The following is a 27,861-nucleotide window of genomic DNA, read 5'->3' on the forward strand; positions in this document are numbered from 1 at the left end:
ACTGTGACCTAAAAGCCATCCTTGTGAGTAACGTGAGCCCTGGTTCCTCACACAATCATCCTGCTGTCTCACGTTGCATTACTAGCATACAAATTGTTGTGTTCAGCCTTCATCCATCTAAGAGCTGTCAGCATCTAGCTCTTCAACTCAGCAGTTCACAGGGGCTTTTTTGCTTTGCTTTGTTCAGGTTTAGCAAATGAAAAAAAAAAAAAACATGTGGATGAGCTTTGTGCAGTGTATCCATCTGCTCTGAGAATTTGCTGGTAGTGACACGTGAAGAGAAATTACTCATGACAATAAAGGCTATAATGTATTTTCCCTACTATTTCGGACCAAAAGATGTATGTACTCGAGTGCGTGGGTTTTAGAGAGAAAGCAAGAGAGCGAGTGCATGCGTGGGCTTATATGCAATTGCCATTTTATCCTGTTTTTCTTTTAAATTTCATGATGCTTTCCCTAGTTTTTAGAGATTTTTTAGACCCCCATCTTCTTCCTCCCAATTTCAGAAGCTCAGCCTTACTGCCAGCACCAAGTGCAGCCACCAGCCATTTTCCACTAACTTCTCTGTAAAATCTATGGCCCCCATCCTGTGACCACATCCATTAGCATGGGCATGGAAGAGCAGAAAGATCTTGTCAGTTTTTCCAACTATAAGACAAAAAGAGCAGAGAGCAAGGGCGTTCATGACACTTGAGTTGGCACCTTCTTCCAACATAATGTTCATACTTCAGTGTTTCAGCCCATGTACCCACCAGAGCCCTGTGGAGAGGCAAAGTTGGTTTTGGCATGGAGTCTCCTTGGTTGCTGCCGCATGTTTGAAAAGGTTGAGGCACCGATCTTCCCAGCACTCCCTTGGCATGGAGGCATCTGGTTTCAGCTCTGTACTGCCCAAACTGTCTCCCACAGTATTCTCCTGGGGAAACTGGCTGCCTGTGGCCTGGACAGGTATACCCTTCTTTGGGTAAGGAACTGGCTAGAGGGCCATGCCCAATGGGTAGTAGTCAACGGAGTTAAGTCCAGCTGGCGACCCATTACAAGTGGTGTCTCCCAGGGGTCAGTACTGGGGACCATCTTGTTTAATTTCTTTACTGATGACCTAGATGAGGGGATTGAGTATACCCTCAGTAAGTTTGAAGATGACACCAAGCTGGGAGGTGGTGTCAATCTGCCTGAGGTTAGGGAGGCCCTTTAGAGGGATCTAGATCAATTGGATCGCTGGGCTGAGGTGAATGGGATGAGGTTCAAGAAGGCCAAGTGTCGGGTCCTGCACTTTGGCCTCAATAACCCCATGCAGCACTACAGGCTTGGGGCTGAGTGGTTGGATGACTGTGAAGAGGAAAGGGACCTTGGGGTGTTGGCTGATGCTCGGCTGAACATAAACCAACAGTGTGCCCAGGTGGTCAAGAGGGCCAAGAGGTGGTCAGAAGGGCTTCAGAGATGCAGAATCCCCTCCTGCCCACCGTACCAACTAGAAAGCTAATAGAAATCTTCCCTGTTCTCTCACCATCATGAGTTTTCATTTTTTGTCTCATACTTAATCATGATCTGGAGAAGAGAATTAAGGGAGAAGAAATCCCAGAGCTCAACAATATGTCCTTCAAGGACAGATCCAGACAACAAGAGGTAGTTCAACATGCAGCAGTGATGCCATAAACATTCCCTTTCCTTTTCTTACAGTTTTAAGCTATTTGTCCTCCATGGAAACCAGCCAAAGTTCAGGGACCTGTTTCCTGAGTAGTCCTTCTCACCATGCTGCTTCAGATATGGAGCTGGTCTCTGTGTGACTGGGATCTGCTATTGACCCATGAAATGCTCATGCTAACAAACCAGGCTTATGCAGCATGTTACTTCTAGAGGTATCAAAATATGTGACACAGGTAAATGGGCATCATCATTCCCACGTTACAGAGAGGGGAACTTCTTCATGGCCTCATTGGCTGATAACACAGCACAAAGCACAAAGCAGAGCCCCCAACTCCTGTTTCAGTAGGTCACATCATTAATTATGGTACTTAGACCTCGACTAGTCAGGATATGCCCTGAATTTTGGAACCACATCCCTTTTTTTCCTAATAGGAGTGTAATACTTAAGCAGGAAACAATGATCTCTGACTGACATATTCTGCTAGATTCCAGATGAGGCCCCTTCCTATTCCTTTCCAGCCTCCTCATTCCAGCAGCTAAGAAGAAAACAGAGGCAAGGGACCTGTAGCCTCTTGCCAGAGGAGGCCCTTCTCCCAAAACAAGACAGTACACCCAGACTAAATGTTATATTGTGTAACAGCAGATGATGAAATAAAAGCAGTCTGAGAGAGTTTTGCTAATGTTAATAAAAACTGTAAGGATGCAAAGACGCGTGGCTGAAGAAGGAAACAGAAAGGAAAAAGGTAAAGTCCTATTAAAAAAAAAAAAAAAAGTAGTAGTCTAGGAACATGGGTCCAATTTAAAGCAAAAAAACTAACCTACAGTCTAAGTTCTAGAATTAGTTGAAAGTTTTATGGGACAGATAATTTTCCCATAAGATGGTTCAGAAAAAAAAATTAAGCCATTTCACGAGAACCTTGTGCTTTTGGCAGTCATATGGTGGAAGTTACTGGTGCAACCATTTTGTCAGCTGCCATAACACTAAGAATCTACTTGTCCTGAGAACTCCAGACCATGAAGGTCTGGAAATAATAACAATAAAAGTATACAGATGAAAATTTTGACTGATTTATGCACAACTAGATAATAGCTCAAACAGCTGGATCAGTAGAGACTATTGTACAAACGTCTTGAAAACTGGATAAATCTTTCTAGTGATATGTAAAAACAGAGGTAGTCAAACTATACAGTACCTCAGCTGTTCAGCAGTCAATGTCACTTTTTAGAGTAACATTTGTCATCTTCATTAACAAATTGATAGTGCTTGAATAATTGAGAAGTTAACAAATATTGGGTTAAGCATAGCTTTGCAGGTAGTGTAAACGAGACCAAATAATTTTTAATGTCTTGTGAGTCAGTTCCACTGTATGTGGCTTCAAAAGGATGATGTGTTCAATATGCAGGTTTTCACTCAGCTCATCTCCTTCCTCTTTCAAGTCAAATGATTTCTCAAGGCTGTCTTCCACAAAAGCCGTAATTTCATGCAGGATACACAAAGCAGGACTATGGTAACATCTGTATTCTGGCCACTTTCTAACTCTAAAAGGACCATTAACTCTGATCTATGACTGCTTAGTTAAAAAGAGGGAAAAAAAAAGGAAAAACGTTGATCTTTGCAGGAATGACAACAAACACATTTTGCTTCAAAATTACAATGTTAAAAAACAGCAAATAATAGCTTTTTACTTTTCCAAACTGCCTTTTCTAGTTCTACATACAGATGTTCTTCATGTTTTCTGACTTTTCCAGCAGGGCTTCCTTGCTGCCTTTGCTACACTAAATGAGAGCCCTTTTGTCCTTCAGCAGTTCAGAAATGAAGTCAGGGCTCACAAGACCTGAGATAAAAACGACACAAAGATGCAGCCCTTGCCTACAGCAGCCTAATCCAGGCACAAGGCCCACAGAAAGATGTTAGGACATGAGCTGAATATCTAGAGCCAACAGCCTGGGATATACAGCCTGTGTAAGAAATGCTCTTTGAAAAGTGACCAAGAGGTGAGAGTGTGAGGGTACTGTGGGCCAAGAGAACCAGCAATGACGCATTCACCACTAAGACTCTTCTGGTCCAGTAGTCACTACATTTCAGTGTCAGTTGAAGCAATTTTCACACGACATGAATGCACATGTGCAGACACCCAATCTGAAACATGCTTTTGGTTCCTTATGCGCTACAGTTCTACCAAAATGAATCATTACCATAATCGTTAGCCATGTAACAACTTTCCCTCCCCCATTTGCAATGCTATTTTTGAATAACACCACTGGCCTAAAGAAAGCTCAAGCTATCACTTTTCATGACTATCAAATAAACGTGTTTTTTTTCTTAGTTCTTATCATTAATCTTTTCTTTCAGTTCTACCTCCTTTTTATCCTCTGAGTTTAAAATATCCTCTGAGTTCAAAACTCACAACAGAGAGCATCATGTCATAGGAGCTAGATGTGGAAGGAGCCTATTACATCATTGGTTCTTTCTGCCAATGGAAGACTGTTCTCTAGAGCACCTTTTTAAATGCTTTGTCCAGTCTGGCTCTAAAAAGGACCAAGCTCCTGCCCTTTCCCTTGGGAGACTGCTCCATGGCAAATTATATTTCACTGTCAGGATATTTTACCTAACATTCTGCCTGACTGTCACACCATTAGCCCTTGTTATATTCCTGTGTGTCAGGCCAAAAATTCCTCACTGCACTTGGGAGAGTGGGAGGGTGTTCGTACTCATCAAAGAGCAGCGTGTCTCACAAACCACACATTTGTTAGTCATGCCTTATCTAAGCTGTGCATCGTTTTTAATTTGAGCTCATCTACCTGTACCTCCACCTCTTCCAATCAGTTCTGTCACTCTGCTCCAAAAATCTCCCAGATTTGTCATTTCTTCTCTGGTTATCAAGGGCCCAGGGTTGACTGTACAGGTTATTTTGGGATCTGGGACAACAGGCAAAGCTAGATGGCAGGTTCAAACCAATCCCAAGCATGCTTTCTTTTTAACACAACTTAGTTAAACTGAGCTTCTTGCTCCAGGATGTGAATGACAGAAGTTTACATGGGGAAATGATACAAGTTAATAGAAGGAAAATAATCTATTGAAAGTTCCTAAATACATGACTTCGCATTCAAGTGCCTAGACTGCCCAGATAAGCATATCATACCTAGACAAGAACAAAATTAGATAACCTGATGAGTACTTTTAAGCATGCTTGACAGTCTTTCAAAAGAAGAAGTATGCTTCAGTCATCACCACATGAGTCTTAGTTGTCACGGAACCTTATAAAAATGCATCTGAGTTATGTTGCTCTGATACAAGCGTTGGTGGTGAGCACTGGTCTGGGTGCAGGGAAGGACAAGAGTGAGGAGAACAACTGTGGTTCTCTGTGCTTTCATATCTGCAGTGATGCACTTGTACCCTGCTGCAGGCAGGGCTGCCCCCCACCAGCTCAGGCTGCTCAGGGCCCCATCCAACCTGGCCTTGAGTGCCTCCAGGGATGAGGCACCACAGCTTCTCAGGGCAGCTGTGTCACTGCCTCAACTGCTCTCTAGTGAAAAATTTCTTCCTAACATCTAATCTAAACCTCCTCTCTTTTAGTTTAAAACCATTCCCCTTGTTATATCACTATCAGACTGTGTTTCCATCTACTTTATAAGCTCCCTTTAAGTATAGGAAGGCCACAGCTAGGTCTGCATGGAACCTTCTCTTCTGCAGGCTCAACAAGCTCAGCTCCCTGAGCCTCTTTTCAAAGGAGAGGTGAGTATTTTATCTCCTTCCTCACAGTAGATCCAAGGTGTCAAGAGCTCCCGAATGGGAACATTACATCGTCTGGCAGAATAGGTAAGCTAAAGACCCAGGCAGCAGCTGTGTAGCTCCTGATATAGTTTTTGTATGCACACCAGACTGAGGTCCTTGCAGAAAAAGCATTCACCGGGGACTTAAGATCTGTGAACTTGTTGCCAGCTGCTCTGCTGGTCTCACCACCTATGTGTTCTGGAATGAGAGGGCTGGGGAGGAGTGGGAACTATTACCGGCCTGGTGACTTTCTTTGTCTTCCAGTTTCCCTCCTTCATCCTTAGCCTCTCAGTCACTGTTCAACTTCTGGTTTGATTTTGCAAATTCAGGTGAAGAAAGCACCTAGACTAATTTATTAGAAGCTGTTGCAATGCAGAGGAACAGAGTAGTAAAGAGAGGCCTAATCCTTCCCAGTGCTGCAAGGATCAGACTAAGCACTAAGGTCACCTCCTCCTGCACTGCTGAAGGCACACAGCACATACAGAAAGGGACTCTTGTTCTGGATCAAAGGTGATTCTGGGATACTTGGATTTAGGGCTTAATCTGTGGCAAGAAAAACAAACCCTCAGCCTCTCTGGTCTTCACGTCTGATCAACACGTATGGCTTGATCCTTATTTGAAAAAATATTCAAGATCTTGCAATAAAGCACAGAGTTATTGTCCCTATTTAGAAAAAGTCTTATATATATGGTCAGATTGGCCCTTCTTTCTTAGGTCTATCACAACGTGAGAGGGCTTCATAATAAGCTTACCCTACCTATTGGAAAGGCCACTGGGATCATCAGGGCCTATATCACAGTCTATACAACGAGGTCACAGAACCCCTCTAACTTGAGTTTTCCCAAAGAAGCTCTTTGATTGGCTCAACATCAGTCTCACTTGAAGATGTGGTCTCCAGGTGGAGATGGCCATGCATGATGTCATCTGACTACATCAGACAAATGGCCTCTTCTGTAATGGCACGCAACAGCTGCTATCTGAATGCAGGGCAGAACTTCTCATGTGGACTAGCTTACATCTGTTCACCACAGGGAAACTAGGACTTTTCTTCCTACTCCTCTTGTCTCCATTAAAATATCACTGTTAGGAGACACTTCACTGTGCCTGGGCATCCTCTTATCCAGCTGATCTGCTTAATATGATGGAGAAAGTGACAGCAATCAACAGACCCTGCAAGATAAAAGCCACTGTCCTATCTCTTGCCCTGTCCTCTGCAGAGCCTTTTCCGTTGGGTAGGTAAAAAGGATCCTTTCAAAGATGAGATTGACACATTTTATAGCAGATCTCCTGAGGCACACTTGAACACAAGGTAGGAGTTTCTCCTCTCTGTCCCACCCACTTACCGTCAGTCTTAGACTTGAAATGGTCAAGGTTCATGTGCAGCCAACTCATCTTCTGGACAGAAATGCACTCATAGGCATACTTGTTCCTGCCCAGCTTGGCAAGCTCATGCTTGTACAAAGGAATCCTCCAGAAGTCTGTGCTGCTCCTGCAGAACAAGCCCCAAGCTGCAGGCTTGGGCAAGGCTGGGGCTCTCCAGGCAGAGGGCATGCCATCAGCTGATTCCCCTGATGCTGTACTTCACAACTGCCCTAAGGATGCCTAACAACTCCAACATGATGAACAGTCGAGGAAGTCAATCTGTAATATAGAAGGTGTTACAGAATAAGCTCGGAATGCACTGCCAAAGGGTCCAAGATCTGTGACCAACTAGAAAGGAAGCCAGAAAACTAACAAGCACATTTCCAGTGTGAATGAAAGGCCCTTCAGTGACAAAGTTGCCCTCTATTGGAGCCTCAGGTGCTGTACTGATGCAGAAATGTTACAATTGCACAAGCCTGCCCTCTAGTAAAGATCAAAGATTATTACTAACTTCTAAGAGGCTAGGATTTTATTTATTTATTTTTAATTAGGGCAGAGTACTAACATAGTTCAAATTTATTTTATGTATCTGGCCTTTCTATCGTGCCATCATCATTCCTTCTGCAAAACAGAAAAAGACCTGAATTGTCACCAGCAGCAGATGTTGCAAAGCAGTCTAAAACAGACGCCAGAAAGTCTTTCAGCTGAAAGTGTCTCAAGTGGGAAAGAGTTCTCTGCCTAAAAATTCGATTGCTTTGAAGGGAGAGTGCTCAGAAGACTGTTGGCTCTCTGACAGCAGGAGGGATCAGAAAGTATTGAATTTTTCTTGGAAAAAGGTGATTTTCTGTGTATCAGAGCTAAGCAGCAGGAAACAAAACTCACTAATCACACTGAGTATGGGGAACAACAACTCTGCAGCAAAGAAATAACGCTCACATCATTCCCTCCAAGCTATTTCATATGTGTATATGTGTGCAGTACTTGAATAAGGTAATTGTGCAAGGTGCTGAAGACCTCAGAAATGATGGACTGCTCTCCTTGCTTAAAAAATAATAGATAATGCTGCAAGATCAGGAGAAATAAGAAACTATTTAATTCTTAGCCATTTCTTATTTTCTAGCAAGTGGAAACGAGTGAAAAGTGATGCTGACTATACAGCACAATAACGTAGCAGCTTGTAAACACACAGAAGGCTGCTGAAATTACTTAACAAAAACATTCTGTAATCATTTTCTGGAAGAATGTGCACGAGACCACACTGGGCACCAGATTTTTATTAATATCCTGTCCTCCTGTCTGAACTTTCATTTATAATACACTTTCTTTTGCTATCAACCTTTACTACAACCCTGCTGTTTCTCATCTTCCTACAAAAGTGAGGGCCTGCCCAGTGGTGATGGGCGTCCAACCTTCCACTGTCAGCAAACACCATGCAATTTTCATAGAATTATAGAATCATAGAATGGCCTGGGTTGAAAAGCACCACAGTGATCATCTAGTTTCAACCCCCTGCTATGTGCAGGGTCACCAACTACTAGTCCAGGCTGCCCAGAGCCATATCCAGCCTGGCTTTGAATGCCTCCAGGGATGGGGCATCCACAACCTCCTTGGGCAACCTGTTCCAGTGTGTCACCACCCTTGGTGTGAAAAACTCCCTCCTAATATCTAACCTAAACATCCCCTGTCTTAGTTTAAAACCATTCCCCCTTGTCCTATCACTATCCAGGGAACAATCTCAACCACACAGGACTTCAAGGTGAGGGTCTCCAAGGCCCAAGGATGTTATGGCAATCTCAGTGATAAACAGCAGCTGGGCTGAGTACAGAGACCCAAATACGATGTTTCCAGAGAAATGCTAGGCCATGTGCACAGACTTGCCCCATGACAGCAGAATGGAGGAGGTCTGAGCAAGATTCCAGCAAAGCACCTGGCACTGAACAGGGCACCATGGTAGAAAGGGGGAAGAACTGAGCTTTCAGGTCATGGGAGGGAGCTTAGATGGAATTTAGGAAGCTGTGGAAGCAAGGAAGCATTTCAGGGAAGGGCACAAGGAAAGAGTTCTCAGAGTACTGTGGGCAAAGGTCAGAAATTCGTAGGCAATCGGCTCTAAGTGTTCCCGTGCAATGCAGTGCTTGTGCCTGGCAGGCAAGGCAAGGGTTTTTGGACACTGGACACTGAGGAGTTGGTTCTGGAGAGCTGTTTGGTGATTGCCCTGTTCCTCCTGAAAGCACCCACCAGACTGCTGGTAACCTGGCAAGAATGGTCTCAGAGACAAGGTTAGACCTTTCTCTGAGTTAAACTTGAGTTTAAGGTACCTGCTTTAGCAAGGAGGCTTGGACTCAATGATCTCTTGTGGTCCCTTCAAACTCCTGCAATTCTGTGATGCTGCAAACTTTGGTCAATTTAAATGTCCTCATGATCTGGAAGGCACAAACCAACCTACAGGTTGCATGGCAACACATCCATTCCCATGCTGCCTTACTCAGTTCTTACTCTGAAATCTGTCAATAAAGACCCTGTGAATGACTACTAGTTTCTCTACCACCAATGAGTAAAGATTTGGTATGGGAATCAATAACCCCTTAAATTAATTATCAGTTACAATAACAGATGACCAACGAGCTTGGCTATGCATGCTAATTATTTACTATGCGCTATGGGAAGGAAGGCAGCCAAAAACACATCTGTGCCTCCTAGATGCGCTGTGGGAGAAAGGGAGGATGATTTGGGGCTTTGAGCCCAGGACAGCTCTACTGCTCAGCTACTGCGTGACCTCTTGCTCCATCTCCTCCCTTCTCCCAGAATGACACCAGTGTCACTACGATCACTGAGTGCCAGGTTTCAAAACATTTTGAGTCACTAAACATTTGGAAAGATGCCCAGTGGGACTTTCAGACCTGCACAGACATCGACAAAACCCCACAAGCAGTTATCTGTATCTGTTGGGGTCTCAAAATCTTTTAATCCCGACCCTTCGTCTCAGTGGGTTTTGATATCTGTGGATGAATACCCTCTCACGAGCATGCAGCAATTCCACTGAAAAATGACTGCACAGGCAACAAGTCATGAGATGCATCCAATTGATGTTTAGCCGCTGCAAACACCAGTACAGTGCTTCTGGCTGTGTCACACTGTGATACATGTGAAGCTGCAGCCACTAAAATAAAAAGAGAACAATCTACTGCCAGTTTAAGTGGCAGCTGCTCTGGATGACTGTGGTGCTGCCCAACAAATTACTGAGCAGGCAGAGGCACAATTCCCTGGGCCGTGTGTTAATCACCTGCATCCAGAGGGTGAGCACAGAGAGACCCCGCAGTAATGCGATGTGGGAGCACAGGTTCTAGGCTGTTGTATAACACATCTCCCTGCCTACTGCCTGACAGTGCTTCTCCACCAAAGTTAGACTAAACCTTCACAGTGAGGACTGTAAGAAAAATTAAGCAAAACCAAAGGGCCAAAGTGATTTTAAAACCGTTTTCCAGGTGTGAAAGGCAAACTCAGACTCTACCTAGTTAGCAGTGAGCATAAAGAGAATAACAGAGGCCATCTGACACAAACACTGAAGTGCATAACTTGCCAACCATGTGACCGCATCAGATGTGAACGATGATCAAACCTTATACAACAGACTCTACAGAAGTCAATGCCTTCCCCCAGGCACATGCCCATGTTCTGTGTTGAAGTGCAGTCTTATCTTCTAAGGTACTCAGCTTAAAATTCAGCTGTAATTTCAGCTGTGTTTAAAAGCAGATAAAAAACATCAGTGATCTACAGGACATCTACAGTGATGTCCTGTAGATTTGTTTGATATTGCTTCGGTTCTGGTGGCCATTCAGAGGCAACACTCTGATTGGGTTGCCAGATGGACGAGGTGATCTTAATGGTCTCTTCCAACCTTAATGATTCTATTATTCTGTGAGCACACATAACCTTAACATTTGATCAGGATGTTTGTAATTAGTCAGTATGGCCTGGTCTGTACAGAAAGCAAATCCTTTTTACATAAACAGCCTTCTCTTAGCAAAGACGCACAGCAGACGATGTCTGAATAGAGCTCTAAGCTTTAAAAGTATGGCTACTAATTTCAGAGTTGAAGTACAAAGTCATTTTCTCTCTCAGGTGGTAACAACTCTGATGGCAATGGTTCAGCTGGCAGTCCTATCACTGAACAGCAAGCACAGCATTTCATATGCTCACTTCTGCATCTTTCCGTGTGTCTGTGCTGAGGGGAAACAGCACAGACTGCTTTCTAACTGTGTCACATCTAATGAGCACTGGCCAAGCTTCAGTTTACCCAACAGTGAAGACAGGGCTCTTCAGCTTTACTCAAACATGAACTCAACACAGTTGACTAAATCTTGCTTTTTGTGGTGAGACTCCTTGCGTTTACTTTGTTGGACCACCAAAGAGTCCTGGCGTGGCTATGAGTGTTTACCTTAAATCAAAAAGCTAAGCCTTACATGAACTTACACTAGGGCTGAGAGCAGTCTGTCAATGCTTGCGATAGTCAGCACATCTGCACTCAGTAAGAAGCTGATAAATTCAGCGCTCAAGTATGGCCACCGATCTCCAGAAGGGACAGGAGTGATGCTCTAAGTGGAGGGTAAAACACCACCATCACATGTTTACCAAACTACTCTGGATTTTCTGAAAAAAAAAAAAAAAAAAGCTGCTTTCAAATTAGTGCAGCTGTTCAACCATGTCTGGCAATATTAGTTTACCGATGGCAGAGGTCACTGAAGTCTCAAGGGTAAAAAACACAGCAATTTACTGGCTCTCTTGCTCACAACACTTTTCCATTGCAGCACCTTTAACAAGAACATCAAAAACAAATAAGTGTCACTGCACTGTAAATCTGCAGCCAGTTTACTAAGAATATCCCAAACTGGGGACTAAAGCAAAATCTTAAGACTCCCAGAAATCACAGGTAACTTGAAAACTCATTGTGACTATGAACAAAACCATCACCCAGAACATTTAAACAGTACATACCGTTCAGTGGAAGAACTCCCCAGCTAGTTTTCCTGGGGACATGTCGCTTCTTTTGCTACAATTGATTTTTTTTTTTCCCTTTTATTAAAGGCTGCTGAAATAAATCCCAGCAGCACACAAAACCAAATGCAGAGAGTTGATAAAAACAAGAAGCAGGGCATTGTGCCTTCCACTGTGCTAGTCAGTCAGCACGTACACTAATTGCTCAAATGCTGCTCCTCTTAATGGCATGGTATCACTTTGATATTTAGGAACTGGTCCACCTTTACCTGATGTGTAGCTCATCCAATTACAACAGTTGTTCGCAAGGCGGGTCTGTGAAAGATTAAGAGATTTTCATGAGGTAGACTGTAGGGAAGCAGAGACAAGCAGGAGGACTACCCTGGCACCTACGTTGTTCCTCGTCTTCATACTAGTTTACATGCCTTCACGCTTCATGTCTTAAGATAAGTCATAGACAGGTCAGGGTAGCCCCTTCTTTTAAAGAGCTGGTCAGGGACTGTGCCAAGGGTCTTCCTCAGTCAGGTTTCTATATTCCCACCAGAGGTCTGCCCAGTCACTGACATACTGGCAGCTTCATCTGTCTCTGATCATCAGTAAAATAAATCATGGTTATTACACGCTCAGATTCCCATGGGCTCTCTGTTGGTGTCCACAAGGGGCTATGTGGTTTCAGATTATTCACTTTAGAGTCTACTAGTGCCCACAGCAAGTTTCCCCAATAAAATTAAGGACAGGCAATGAAGGCAAAGTCACATTTTCCAAAGGACAGCAGCAGAAGAATGCAACACTGATGCCTTCTAATCTGAAATCTGCTTTGCTAGTAATGATGAATCTCTGCTGAAAAAACAGGCTTTTAGATTAGATTAATCCTAGAATATATATGACAAAAGCTTACCTAATCCAAACATACTCAAATATTCCTATTATGCTCACAGCCAGCCCATCTGATTTTATAGACCTTAGAATCCTTCATATAATTAAATTGAGCTTGCTCCTGAAAAAGCTGTTTGTTGTTGCTGTTTTTTTAATCTTAATGGTTTGCATTTTTGTCTGAAAGTTGCTGCTATTTAAACACCTACTTGCAGAAGATGATCCCATGGTTTCAGGTCACACTCACGGAAAGCTCTGCTGCAGTGATGTCCCTGGCTGCAGCGAGTGAGGAAGGTTCACTGTCCATTTTTCTCCTCCTTGCTTTCCCCACATTTCTATGCCCCCATATCTATCCAATCAGAATGAGGGAACTGAAGGATACGGGGAGCAAAAAATGGACTTCCTCAATCAATACATACAAAGGAGAGTCTTGCAACCTACTCCACCATAGACAGCTTCTTGTTTGCCCAGAAGACGATTATTCTTGCTATAGCAGGCAGATTTTAGTACACTTGCCATATGCAATACCATCAATTAATATCCACATAAGTTGCTGTCCAGTGTGGTAGTGTGGATCAGGCCCTGTCTTGGACAGACAACTGCTCAGTGCAACACTCCTCTTCAGTGATTCTCACTGAGAATCCAAAAACATGAAGGATGAAGGAGACAGAGCAAGATCAAATGGGCTAGATTGTATTTAGTGATCTTAGTAGATCTTTAAAAATAACCAAGTAGGTTCGTATGTTGCATAAATGGCACCCATTCTGTTGCCTTGCAGAAAGCCTAGCATATTGTTTTCATAATCAAGTTATTTGGATGACACAACAGCGATTTAGATTAGGATTTGTTTACACAGCTAAATATGTTGAGTAATGAAATTAAAATAAGCTTTCTGCTTCTGTCACATCTGCAATAGTAACTGGCTTCTTACGGTTGAATACAAGCCCGCTGCACAGATGTTTCTTGATAAGGTATAAATCAGTGTTAGATGCTGTTTATTGCAGAGCTTTTACTGCTTTCTTCCCTGAAGGAGGGAATGTTCCCGACACAGCAACCAGATGTGACCTGCAAGACTGTATGAAATAACATTAAAAGCAAAAGCAGATCCCTTATTCAATATCAGCATGTGCAATGGCTCATCAAGTAATTATCAGACCATTTGAACACCTCTGTAGGACCTAACATCATCACTGCCAGGATTTACTTATTGTAACCTGAAAAAGCTGAGCCTTTTTTAAAGACACCTTTAAGACTGGTGTCTGCAATAGGAGATCACATTTTAGTTAGGATTCAATCCCAAACAGTCAAATTTCTGAGCACACACTGCTGCTAGAAAGTGAGATAGTATGAGAGATCAAGGCAGGTGCACTTCAGGGCACTATAAGGAAGAGCTCCCTTCTGCCATCCTGCCCCATTTGACATCACTCCTTTGACGATGACAGGGAACAGATGTATACTGCAGTGGTCTCTCGTCAGGAAAACTGAGATAAGGGATCTCCTCACCTGGGGAAAGTGAACATCTCTGAGAGCCTCAATAAGTGGTCCCCTTAACTTCTGTGATAGCAGGGACATCCAACAAGAGAGACTCACCAATGGCCCAGCATTTGAAGGCAGCCAAAGTCCAGTCCTAAAGCCTGTCTGGCTCCTTCTATGTAGCAGATGAAAGTGATACCCAAGGACTCCGACAGTACAAGAGCCAAACTTCACAAGGTTTACCTCTTGGAAGGTTTCATGAAGGAAAATCTGCCATTTCTTACTAAAAGAGAGGGAGAGGTGGAAGAACAAAATGGTCTCTGTTTTGCTTCACTCGTTATGCAGACAGAAGATCCTGTCAACACAGAAATAATGCCAAGTATTTACTGGAATTTAATGGAACCCAGGGACCAATTAACAACACAGAAAACCACCAGGCAGTGTATTTCTTGTTGTAACAAGAGGGAAATTTCACATTACTGCTGCTCCCCACTTTCTTAAAATAAAGCACCTACGTTTTGTCAGCTATTTCTTAATAGAAATGTTTATTATCTGATAATTTCACCATTGTTCACTTATCATTTGTTGGGTGCAAGCACAGAATTCCTCTTTACTTGTACGCTTCATTCCAAAAAAAAAAAAAAAAAGACAGAAGAAGAAAAAACAGAAAAAAAGGGGAAAAAAATGAGAAAACAACTTCCATTAGGGCTTCAGAGCAGCAATGCTAGAACCTGCCCTCAACCCCAAGTTCTCGAACTGCTGATTCTTCAATGGCTTGATGGATATGATGCACCTCGTTCTGCGTTAAAGTCCTCTCCGGGTGACGGTAAACGATCCGGTAGCAATGGCTGACCTTCTTTGTCCTACGAAACACAAACCAAAAGAAGACTCATAAATACACGTGCCTACAAATGCAAATACTCGGGGCCAAACACTTACCCTCTGGACCATTTTTTATTTGCTGCCTAATTTTGTTCCTGTTGCTTGAAAATCATCTTAATGCTAAAGTACACAGTCTGGAGAAGCAGGACTGAGCTGAATTTTAATTTTGGCAGAAGACTTTGCTGAAGTCCACCTTATACATCCGCTCAGTTTTGCTGCAGGTCTCTCGTTTTTGGTGCTAACACGGCTGTCTCCAAGGAGCACTGTGCACACATAGCCCCCTCAGACTGGTGGGGCTGGTGACAGATATAAGGAAGACAGCACTCAAACTCCACATGCTGGGAAGCAGCGCTGTTAGATAATGTGACGCATCTCAGGCCTCACCATTCTCCAGCATGGAGGAACAGTCTCAACACACAGCCACAAAAGCAACAGTCATTTTTCAACTGAGGTGACACGGGACATTGTCCTCCACCTCCACAGCCAAATTGACAGATGCACCCTGGCACGATGGGAAGAAGCTGGCCTCCTAGCAGTTGCTGTGAGGTTAGGCAGAGGCTCCCAGTCCTCACAGAGCTGCTTGGGATGGCTTCTTTGTGAAAGTGGCCACAAAGGGAACAGCCATCCTCACCCACCAACCCTGTGGCAAAGCAGGGACAGCCCAGCAAACTCAGGAAGAACATAGCATGACACGACAGCAGGAGCAAATGTCAAAATTTATCACCCCTTGCTGTGGAAAGTAAAAGACAAAAGCGACCATGGGAAAGAGACATGCTTAGTGGACATAGTGGTGATGGGTTCATAGTTGGACAAGATGATCTAAGTGGTCTTTTCCAACCTTAATGATTCTATGATTCCAACCTTAATGATTCTATGAAAAAAAAATTGAATAAAAGAAATATTTAACAGTTGCTGAGTTAAGCAAAGGCAAGATAGCATAAAACTAGGTGCAAAACAATAAGCTGAGTAAGAGAGCAGAATAAAATCTTTATGAAAAGGAGTGCAATCCATGTCTTACTCTCCATCGAAACCAGGCTAGAGTACAGAGCTCTTGCTAGAAAGGGGAATCTCTACAATTGCAGTGCATGCACTACTGAATTTATATGGCACATCAAGTTTCAGATCATCTTTCTTCTGAAAACTGTTGAATGTCAGACACCATATTTATTATGACTTTTTGATTAAAATTAAGGCTATATGTGCACATACACAAGGGTAACTCTTAAGATACTCATTTCAACATCAGATCCTTCTAGAAGTGGGCAAAGGTGGTTTTTGACCTCAGAACAGCTATATGATACCAACTTTGTCCCATCCAACTTTGGTGGGAAGCTTGCCCTGCTCCCACTGGCAGTTTAAAAACAACAACAAAAGAAGGTATTTCAAATTAAAGCGTTCCTCCATTTTTTTTTGTGTTCTTTGAAGACGAAGCAGGTGAAATCTGACTGCTATAAGAAAGGGCACACTACATTTCACAAGGTGCTAGCTGACTGCAGTTGACTGCTAAAAAACAGCCAAGAGCTTCCCCAGGGTGCAGGATAAATGTAGAAAAGTGATTTTCAGGAGAAAAGAGGGAAATGTAACTGCGCAGAAGGTGTTGCTCTGCTCTGCTCCACCACTGCAAAGCAGTTGGGAGGAGAGAAGTAGGAGAAATAAGGAAATGGAATAAGAAGGGTTTGGACAGATGCTACACAGAGAAATTTGATTAAGAGGAAGGGATAATTAACTGGGGCTCAACAGAAACAATTTTCAAAAAAAGGCTACCAAATACCATTACAGCTTGTAACACTTTGACTTTTAATGGCATAACAATCCACCTGAACAAAAACATTTCCAAATTGCTCTGGCTGAAAATCTCTTCAGCAGCTGTACAGACATATGCCTGATCCTGAAACTCTACTATATAGTGGGAATATATTCCAGGAAGGAAAGCTATTGCTACCATTTAATGTGAAGTAAGCACAAGTTTGCTTAACGTATTTAAGCTGTGGTAGGGGTAGCTACAGCATAATTCCTTCACTGGTCATGGTTAGCTGAAGGTAATGATTTCTCTTGTCCCGTGTGTTCATGTAGTTCCCTCCCTCCACCCTAGTGAGCAGTTCATTCATGGGCAAATTAAATAGGTCACAATTTGATGCATTAGCTTCCTGTGGGAGTTGAGGAAAACAGCATCTTTAGGAGGCGTTTAAATTAGGAAAGGCCAGATGTCTTACAGGGTAGCACTGGACTGCAGTTCGGACAGCTGCAACTGCAGTTAAGCATTGGTATGGGAGATAAAACAGGGATTGCATAAAATGTAATTAATCTAAATGTAATCACAGTTGAACAGCGACATAAATACTGACACACATGGCTGGCTACATCTCACTCATGTGGTTGGTATGTTACATTTTTCTTTTAGCTAGGATTATTTGCATATTTATTACTAATTAGAAAGAAGTATAATTGTTATTAAATAATAATAATTATTATTATCGCAGTAAAAGACAAACTCTTAAGTTTCAGAAAACTGAAGCAGATGAGGAAGAGTACTTCTTGGTCTTTTCCCCTTAATACCTACCCTCTCCCCAAATAAAATACTAAGACAATGTGATTAATCGCTATCATCAGCTGCGACTGGAAACAATTATTGTCAGCAAATAATACATTTGCTGATTTTCTTTCTTGCTTTGCACGTTTGCATGTTCTCTGAGGATGCACAGTCACAGCCTATCGTAAAGATAGCTCTGCTGCTGCATAATGAACTCTCTCCTGCATGTCATGCTGCAGCTTGGTGATGGAGAAGCAGCAGCTCTCTATCCTGACCAACAGAAAGAATGAGGCTAAAACCAAGAACAGCAGCTTCACCAGGTAAAAAAGATACAAAAATAAAAATGAGAAAAAGAAGAAAAAAAAGAAAATAAAAATAGAAGCTTGAGTGCATGAGGCTTTGTTTACCTAAGCTGCAGCTTGCAGTCATGCGGACTCCTTCCCTCCCATTAGGCTTTAGCTGATCTCAGTGTCACAAGTCTCCTCTGCGCCAGCCTGCAGCTCTCAGGTAATGAAACACAGTGAATACAGTGAAGCACTGCTCAAAGGGAAAAAGGAGATAGGGATGTATTCTGAGGCCGCAGGAGGAAACAAGAACACAGTCGGTGAGAAAACACTGAAGTGAAACAATGTCTAATGTCCTTTCATGCATTTGTTTGGAGAAAACAGCTTTGCCTCGTGATTCTAAGGAATTGGCATGCAGCCACATCCACGTGCTAGAGAAATGCTCACTGCCTGGTCAGATTCCCTGCATGAGGCCATCCTGAAGGTCAGTGTCTATGTTTTGCCATTTCAGCCTGGTAGCTTTGCACAGCAAGAAATTAAGCAACCTCGGTCTCCCAGCCATCTAGTAAACTGATCACGAAAGCGACCTGACACTGGAATTGGGGCTGGAATGAAAGGCAATAAAAAACAATACCAATGTGTTAGCTTCCCCAGCATGGAAATCCACTGATGGATGCTTTCAATACAAATTGTCTATAAAGCTGATCCCAGAAACTACCAACAGCCACACAACTGGATCTGCAGCCGCCGGGGAAGCTGCCTCTGTGGTTAGATAAAAGTAAGACACCATATCTTTTGGTAACCAAAACATTACTTACGGAATGAATGTCTGGTATTGGCTTTGTCTTAGGGACGTGCAACACTCTAACAAGAATTCCCCACCATGCTCTTGTAGAAGGAGGTTTAAAGGGCAGCAGTGAGCTGGAGGAAAAAACCCCAAACGCTTTTAACTGTGTTCTACTTTTGGTGTGTTTTACAGCACAGAGACTTCTGTATGGAGGTTAGCCGTGCTCCTATGTGGGTGAGGACAACAGTGAATCACACATTTTTCTAGAAAGCTGGATTTGCTTTGAGGAATAGAAAAGCAGAGATAACAATCTCCCACAGCATCTAGGGGTGAAAACAAGGAATCTCCTTTGTACATCAAGCAATGCACTAAGCAGTACCACTCACCACCACTTTCATACTGTACCTCTTCCTATACACGTAATAACATAACTATTCAAGATTCTTTTCTCTATATTAACTGAGTTGTGTGAATGAGATTCTTGGAGGCCCTCCTAATTCTGCAACAGCAGTTTGCATCCTATATCCCAAAGAAAGACTTGTTTGTGAAGGATTGTCCTACGAAGGATGAAATGAAAGTATTCTCTCATGTTAATATAATCATAGTTGCTGGAGCCATGCAGAGAGCACAGCTTTGACTTTGCCTTCTGGCTCAAACAATTCTAGAATGACTCGTGTTGTAAGTGGAAATTATTTAACTGCAGAAATACCAAACATGTAGATAGACATTCCCAACTCATACTTCTTCAGATATGGAGTCTGACTTCCTTTGGAGCCAGAAAAACACCTTCAGGTTACGGCAGGTAAAAGTCTCCTATACCGAACTCTCCAGCCCACAAATACGATGTTAAACCCCTAGTGCTGGTGACACAGCAAAAATCCCTACCAACACCCCATGAAATTACTTTAAGGAAAGCCAATAGAAGCTGAATGCATGGCTGTATCTGTCTATGATTTCATTTAGTTTGCATTGAGGACAATGAGTGAGACTACCTTGGATACCCAATTCAGATATAGCCACCTACATTTGCTGTCTGAAATCCATGGGAAGGAAGGCCTCCATAAGTGGTAGATTCTGGCCACAGTTCCTGCATGAAACATGTCTAAGAGCTATAACCTCTCTTTGAGGAACCTATCCAGCCAAAGCTTCTCTCTTCAATTTACTTGAAGTTGCTTCTCCACTTTCCTGTCTTAAAAAGACACCAAAGACTTCAGCATCTGACAGCACAGAGAAGATGCAATTGCCTTTTCCTTTTTGTTTCATGCTTTCAGACCACATCCACCACTATTATAGTAAGCGCAACTGCTAAATGTCATACTATAAATTTTAAATTGACAAATTGCACTCTTTGCTAGGAACCACATCATGGAAAATGGCAAAAGGCTTGTGCTATATACCTTACTGTCAAGGCCAAACAATTCAATTACCATGGCGATATGCATGTAGAATATAGCTGTAATTCTCTGAACAAAGGCCTTTCCCAAAGATGCATTCTCATCTGTCCTTTCAAATGCTAATACTCCATTTCTCTGGAAGATTGTATTGTATATAAGAGCATATATTTTTAAATGGACGTGTTTTTGTTTAAGCTGATTTTCATGCTAGGGAAAGGCACTAGATCACCTCCAGAAGAAAGAATTGTTTTAAACCCACAGAAAGCAGGGAATGGTCATTTCTGTTGAACAGCTGATACCTGGCAGAAGCATGGTTCAATTTCAAAGACAGTTCAGCTCAACATAACAATTCTGAGATTGTCAACATTACTTGACCACTGCATTGGCTGTTTTTTTTCTTTGTGGTTTTAATTGTAAAAGACATGTGTGTTCACTGAAACAGAATGGGACTAAAAAGATTGCTATTCTATTTCAAAAACTTGAGACCATAATGGACCTTTTGCTATTTTCTATTTGGACGTGGTAAAATCTGTACATGAATATGAAACGCTGAACCTGCTTGTCTTTTTCACTCTTCCTTTCTTTAATATTAATTCATTTTTAAGCTCATCTCTTATTCTTGATGTTAAAAAAAAGCGTCAAAATTCTGTTAATAACCAGGTTATTGAGAGAAAAAAACACTGTATGGGATGCAGCGACAAAGCACATAAACAACATCTGCTATTTAAGTTAATGAAAGCTAGACAAATTTAAACCATTTTCAAGTATCTGAACACTTTGTATATATAATGACTTTCCTTTTCTACCTACATCTTTCACCTCATTTCCTACATGTCAGAAGAGACGGAGATCATAGAGTCATTAAGGTTGGAAAAGACAACTAAGATCACCTAGTCCAACTGTCAGGCTGTCACCACCATGCCAACTAACCATGTCCCCCACTGCCATATCCACATGGCTCTTGAACACCTCCAGAGATGGTGACACCACTACCTCCATGGGCAGCCTGTGCCAGTGCTTCATCACTCTTTCTGTGAAGAAATTTTTCCTAATATCCAACCTAAACCTTGCCTGGTGCAACTTGAGGCCATTACCTCTTGCCCTATTACAAGTTACCTTGGAGTAGAGGCTGACTCTCACCTCGCCACAACTTCCTTTCAGGTCATCATAGAGGGAAATAAGGTCTCCTCTGAGCTTCCCCTTCTCCAGACTAAACAATTCTGGTTTCCTCACCCACTCCTCATCAAATTTTTGTTCCAGATCCCTCATTGGCTCTGCTGCCCTTCTCTGGACTTGTGCCAAGGCTTTGATGTCTTTCTTGTAGTGAGTGGCCTAAAACTGAACAGAGTACTTGTGGTGTGGTCTCACCAGAGCTAAGCACGGGGAGACGATCACCTCCCTGTTCCTTCTGGCTACATTATTTCTGACACAAAACAGGATGCTGTTGGCCTTCTTGACCACCTGGGCACACTGCTGGCTTGTGTTCAGCCAGTTGTCCACTAACACCTCCAACTCCTTTTCTTCTGCATAGCCACTCTGCCCCAAGCCTGTAGTGATGCATGGGGTTGTTGTGCCCAAAGCGTAGGACTCAGCACTTGGTTTTGTAAAGCTCATACAATTGGCCTCAGCCCAGTGATCCAGTCTATCCAGACCCTTCTGCAGGACCTTCCTACCCTCAGGCAGATCAACACTACTACCAAATCAGTGTCATCTGCAAACTTACTAAGGGTGCACTCAATCCCCTCATCCAGATCATCAATAAATATATTAAACATAGTCAGTCCCTATATTGACCCCTGGGAAACACCGCTGGTGACTGTTTGCCAGCTGGATTCAACTCCATTCACCGGCATTACCTGGGCCTGGCCCTCCAGCCAGTCTTTTACCCAGAGAAGCATACACATGTACAAGCCATGGGCTGCCAGCTTCTCCAGGAAAATGCTGTGGGAAATAGAGACAAAGACTTTACTAAAGTCTAGGTAGATTTCCCTCATCCACAAATCAAGTCACACGGTCACAGAAGATCAAATTGGTCAAGCATGACCTGCCTTTCATGAACCTAAACCCAGTTATATAATGAAAGAATGTTTCACAAGTATCATCCAACGTAGGAAGTCTCTTGACTATTAGATGTATTCACTAAAAGCTCAGTGAAACTATTCAACCAATGATTTATTGTTAGGTCCAGCATTCTGGTCCCTGTCTACTTTTTTTCATTTCATCACACCATCTTAGTTTGCTGATGAATGCCAGCAAAAGAACCAACATGAGGGTGGTGTTGGGCTCTTCCCTCTCAGCTCCCAACCACAAGGGAATCTTGCAAACAGGACAAGTTACACAATAAAACCTGAAAGGATATTTCCCTAGTGCACCATTATAGGTGTCTCAGTAATACAATACAGTCAACCCACCTCAGATCCAAGCACTTCCCATTAAAGAGCTCTAAGGTTTCAAAGCACCAAAAGAAATGGAATCTGTCTCATTCAAGGAACAATGAAACATCACAGTTGTGACGTATAGGAAGAACAATGTCATTCTCCTTTATACCAAAAGAATATCCAAAGTCTCCATAGGATAACAAGATAACTGTGATACAAATTTTTGCTGCCATGGAAAGTCAGAAAAACATTGCAAAGCCATAGGCTTCAGGATTGTGGTTAGGCTTTTTATTAGTTTTGTTCTTAATACAGTTCATTGATTCCTTGAAGAAAGTAATACTCAATGGTTGTATATCAGGTATAAAACCAGTTCTCAAGGGAATGGATTCCAGCACTGGTGCAAACTGCTTGTCCTTCTCCAGTCTCCATCTTTGGGAAAACCACATATCGAGCACAGGTACCAATATTAAGCAGTTGACTCCACGGGGATTTAAATCTGGAACTGTCAGAGACGTCCCTTTCCATAAGACAAACTTCGCTCACTCCAATCACATAAGGTCTCTTCAGTTTCTAAGGGTTCACCACTCCATCTAGTGAGGTAGTTCAAAATCCTGCTCTAAATCCAGGGAGATAGGCTAGAGGCTGAGCATCTTCAAGAGTTGCTGACAGCACAGTAACCCTGGAGCACTCACCATGCCAGAGAGAAGGAACTTCATGCACTTTTAATGGAATGAGTCTCTCAACTTACCAAGGCTGAGGCTTTCAGGAATAAAAGAAAGCCCTGCAGTGGGCATCCACAGAGAGATCAGAATGTGTGCAAGCTGATGTGGCTCAGAATATGGTAAAAAAAAAACTTCGTCAGGATTACCGCTATACAAGGACTACACAAGTGGAATAATGATAGGAAAAAGTAACCATTCTGATACAAACATAAAGATCCAGTGAAACAACTGCTACACACTGCAGTGGAAAACAAGAGAAGGTTGTTTGGTAAAATATTTGGGACATTTAATTATGTGCTAAACATAGAAAAATAATTGGATGCTGAAAGCGTGAGAGAAAAAGTGATAGCCTCAGCATTGAACAAGACATAACACCTGTTGTATATACAGCACAGAGTTTTATTTAGCTTTGCTTTACCTGGGTTTAATTGTGAAGGTTCAGTGACAAATGCTTTTCAACATCTAATTGGGTTTTCACCAAAACAAAATGCAAAGGGCAATACTTTTTGTTGTTTTTGTTTAAAATTTGATTAATAGAGGCCTAAACATTTGCCAACCCAGCAACCAAAAGAACAAAATAACTCGATTGGGATACTGTGCCTCATAGGAATTGCTGCCTTGCCTTTCTCTCTGTGTAGTTCAGAAGCCACAGCAAAACTACATTTCCCATGAGAGGCCAAGGCCAAAAATTCCTATCATGAATCACACCCTTTTCTACAAAAGAAACTTGCTTGACATAGTTGATAAGGAATGAGAGCATACTGAGGAGAACTGAAGCATACAACACTGAAAGTCCTGGCAGCACTGGCAGTTAAAGTGTTCTGACTGCTAGCCAGCGAATAATACCAAATTCTCACAGAAAAATTTCCATTTTCAGTGAATAAAACACAACAAATCAATGTATTTTCTGTCACTGCTGGCTCTGACACTTTTTCCACATTTCTGTTGGCCTCCTGAATCACAAATGATTTAAACAGAGAATAAGGCAGCTTTGGCAACAATAGGCTCTGTGGATCTGGAAGAAGTTAATGACTTAGCAAATATAGTGCACTGCCTTCCAGGGCAACTGGCTGGTACTGAGCAGGTCAGGGACAGAATCTGCTTGCAAAAATAAATAACTTTGAAAAATATTTTCGCAGAATTGTTGTGCTTCTCATGAAAAGATATATTTACAACCCCTTGAGACATGGTAAAAAGAAGAAAGAGGGTCTGATCCTGCATCTGCCAAAAAACCGTATTAGTTCCATCACTGGTCATTAGTCACAACAGTATCACTCAAAAGTTTCCAACTGCTGGCAACCAAAATGCCATCTGGAAGCACTTAAGAGTGACAACTTATCTCAGTAATTTGAACAAAATCAACGTGAGAGGTGAATGTGGACTCTTTCAAATGCTATCTAAAATATTTATAGTAAAAATGTTAAGCGTGATACCTTTCCAGTTCTTCTGAATGAAAGATCAAAGAAGAGAAGTATAAATATTTAGCAGTTTTTTCCCCCAACTACATGTTAATACTAAAGGCTACAAAAAGTATTACTGAAAATAACATTGCTGTCAAATTAAAACATATTTCATAATCGAGAAAAAAGGGAATTTATATGAGAATTTAAAACAATTCATTCTCCTAAGAAATGAAGATGGATAGGAGTGACAGCATCTCCATTGAGCACTAGCAGAAATCATGGTCTACATATTTAGGTAGCAGACAAGTGCATGATAAGGACTGAATGTTGGCTCAGGTACTTGTGTAGCTTTCATCATTGAGATTAGTGAGTTTGTCCTCACCACATCCAGGAGCTAGGTGCTTAAGTTCCTTTTACATTTAATTAGAGGTGAGGTAAAGAGGGACATGGCTCTGGACACAGATTGTGAACCTATATGATTTTTCAAAGTTACACAGCAAACCAGTGACAGAGGAGGGACATGAATGAGTGCAGGCACAGGCCCTTTGAGTTATCTTTCTTTCAAGTAACTCTTCCCACACATGCGCACTTTCAGTTTCTATTCTTGTCTACAAATTGGGTAGCAGCCTTAGAAATAAAATGGCCTATGGCAGGAAAAAGCAACTCATCCTATATACAGTGGACAGGATAACCAAATGTGCTGTGTTTGGTAGGTGAGAAACTAAACTTAAACATGGAGAAAACAGGAGAGGAAGAAGATGAAAGAGAAGAGTTAACAGGAGGACACAAGGGGCTTTGAGATCAAGAGCAGAAGTGGAAAGAAATCACTTGTCCTTTTTGTGTAAATGCAACAAATTAAAAGCACCCCCAGGCAGTCTGCAGAGCTTGAAGGCAACTCAAAAACATTTGTACATCTATGTGAGCAAATACAGGGAGTTTCTCAATGGGCTGCTTACACAGTACCTGTAAAAACTAGTGCAAATCCTGCAGCTGCTCACACGATTAAGTGTTCTTTATTACTTCCTACCACTCCACATACGATTTTTCTTTCAGAATTGTCAGATTCTAAGAGCCTTAATCTGGCTAACTGGTTTTGTTTTGAAGATACAGAAATTCCCCACTTTCCCTCCTTGAGGGTGGTTGGGTTTCACATTGACAGTCACAAGAAACCTGTTTTTATTGCTTTTCTGACATTTGCTGTCTTGGGAAGATAACTAAGAAAAAGTCCTCAAAGTGAGGATGACTATTGGCCAGCAGACTGAACTACTGTTAACACACAGAAAAACTATCTGCCTGTTAAATACGTTAAACAAACAAACAAACAAACAACAACAACAAAAAAAAAACCCACCAAAACAATAAAAGCAAATGAAAAAAAACCCCCAAACCCAAACCCTCTTGCTGTGTTCCATCTGCATGGACAATACACTCACAGCACCATGTAAGACAAAAACCCTTTGTCTTATAGATGAGGCTTGCCTGGTTATTTTGAATAGAAGGATGATGGGGAATGTTAGTTGTACTGAAACCAGCCAAACAATGACAACACGTAGCAATCAGGTACACTGGACAGAACTTTTACAGCTGTCATAATGAGCATTAGTTTGGAAAGCTCTAACTGATGCTTGGCATCTATATCATTAATATTATGCCTATTCTTTGTAAAAAGACAAAATAAAGGAAATGTGAGTATGATACAGTGCTTGCACAGCAAATACCTCTGACCAGAAGATGATATGAGCATCCCTCGATAAAACACAATGTGGGCATGAAGACCAATAGGTCAGGGGACAAAATGAGATGCTTCATTAGTAAAAGCTATGAAATCATTGGTCTGCTACTCAAGAAAGGAAAGAAAGCCATTGATACATTACCTTAGAAAGACCAAAATACCATTTTTGCTAAGGCTTTTTAAAAGGCCAACTGATCCTCTAACTACCGGGAAATAATATCAGCAAAGAAGGGATAAGATTTCAGCCCAGAATGGGGAATACACAGTGAGCACTAGGCTAAATCAAATGCTCTTAAATCACCCAAGCCTGATGAACTTTGCTCTAAGATATTTAGAAACAAGTGGAAGATATCCCACAGCTGTTAGCAGTTGTCTTTGAGGTCACTTTGAGGTTACTTGGAAGGTAAGTAAGATACCAAATGTTTGGAAAATATCACAGCGCTTATTTTTGAAAATGAAAAAACAGCAACAAACTACCTAAAAAAACCAGGGGAGCTCTAGATCACTTGTTTTTACTTCAAATACCTGGAAAGACTCTGGTGCAGATAACCACTGCAATTGTAAGCACATCAAGAATATGGTAGTTGATGCCCCGCCCCTGGAGACTTTCAAGGTGAGGTTGGATCACGTCCTGGGCAACCTGATCTAGCTGTGCATGTCCCTGTTCATTGCAGGGCAGTTGGTCTAGATGACCTTCAGAGGTCCCTTCCAACTCTAAGAATTCTATGATTCTGTGATTCCAAGGATATAAAGAAAAGACAAAAAATAGAATACATGGAGGTGTCAAACAAATTCAGCCAAAACAATATAATTTCCCTATTTTTTTGGCTAATTAGTAGATAAATTTATAAATTGCAGCAAGTAGCAAACATGATGCACACGTAGGGGTGTGTACACATCTTCAGAGTCTGCTAAACCAAGTAAGAAAAAATGGTCTAGGGTGAATATTCCACAAAACATAGATGAATTTTAGGAAGTTGCAGGTGATGTCAAAAAATGTCAGAAAAGATATTTAAAGTTACAATGAATTACATAGAAAATGTAAAAAAGAAAAAAGAAAAGTACTAGATCCAGTTGCTAAGATTAGGTAGTACAAAATAAGTCTTCATAAATGTTTCAACGTGGAGAGAGCTGCATAAAGGCAGATGAGCAAACCAGTGATCTACGTGATTGCTACTAAAAGGTGAAACAGCTGGAGTAGCTGACAATAATTTGTTGCTTCTGGAAGCAGTCATCCATAGTTTGTAACCAAATCTGAAGGATTCTTCTTGTAGGGTTCTTCATCCTGGCTTCCGTATGATGGAATATTTTCATTAATGGAATAGGTGATGCAGAAGAAGTGTTTGTTAACCAGCAAATTACATTAAACTGAGTAAAACAGCAAGTGCACCTGGGGACAGGACTAGAACAATCTTGACAAACTGGAAAAGCTGAAGGACAGAATTCAGTCAGGACAAGTGCAAGCTTCTGTATTTTGCTAGGAACAACCAGCTGCACACACTGAGAACGGGAAACAACTGGGTATACAGCAGTCCTGCACAGACGACATAAGGACCACAAGGAATGACAAGCTGAAGGTGAATCGGTGATGTTGTGCTTTCACCTAAGCAAACATCACTCTGGGATGAAG

General features: G+C 42.0%; 1 protein-coding gene across 16 annotated transcripts in view; it reads right to left on the bottom strand.

Moving 5' to 3' along the window:
* Window positions 1-14,645: 14,645 nt before the first annotated feature.
* FARS2 (phenylalanyl-tRNA synthetase 2, mitochondrial) overlaps window positions 14,646-27,861 on the bottom strand; it is a 239,355-nt gene continuing 226,139 nt past the window's right edge. For 14 of the 16 annotated variants that reach the window (XM_040696299.2, XM_040696293.2, XM_040696298.2 and 11 more), the window contains one exon: window positions 14,646-14,982. In XM_040696299.2, coding sequence (XP_040552233.1) covers window positions 14,887-14,982 — 96 coding nt within the window. In that variant the 3' untranslated portion in view covers window positions 14,646-14,886. Of the gene's footprint in view, window positions 14,983-17,964; window positions 18,069-27,861 lie in introns of those variants that run through there. The other 2 variants (XM_046938306.1, XM_046938307.1) reach the window with 2 other exon arrangements.

The sequence above is a fragment of the Gallus gallus genome, chromosome 2 (assembly GCF_016699485.2).
Source record: "Gallus gallus isolate bGalGal1 chromosome 2, bGalGal1.mat.broiler.GRCg7b, whole genome shotgun sequence".
In the NCBI taxonomy this organism is placed as follows: Eukaryota; Metazoa; Chordata; class Aves; order Galliformes; family Phasianidae; genus Gallus; species Gallus gallus.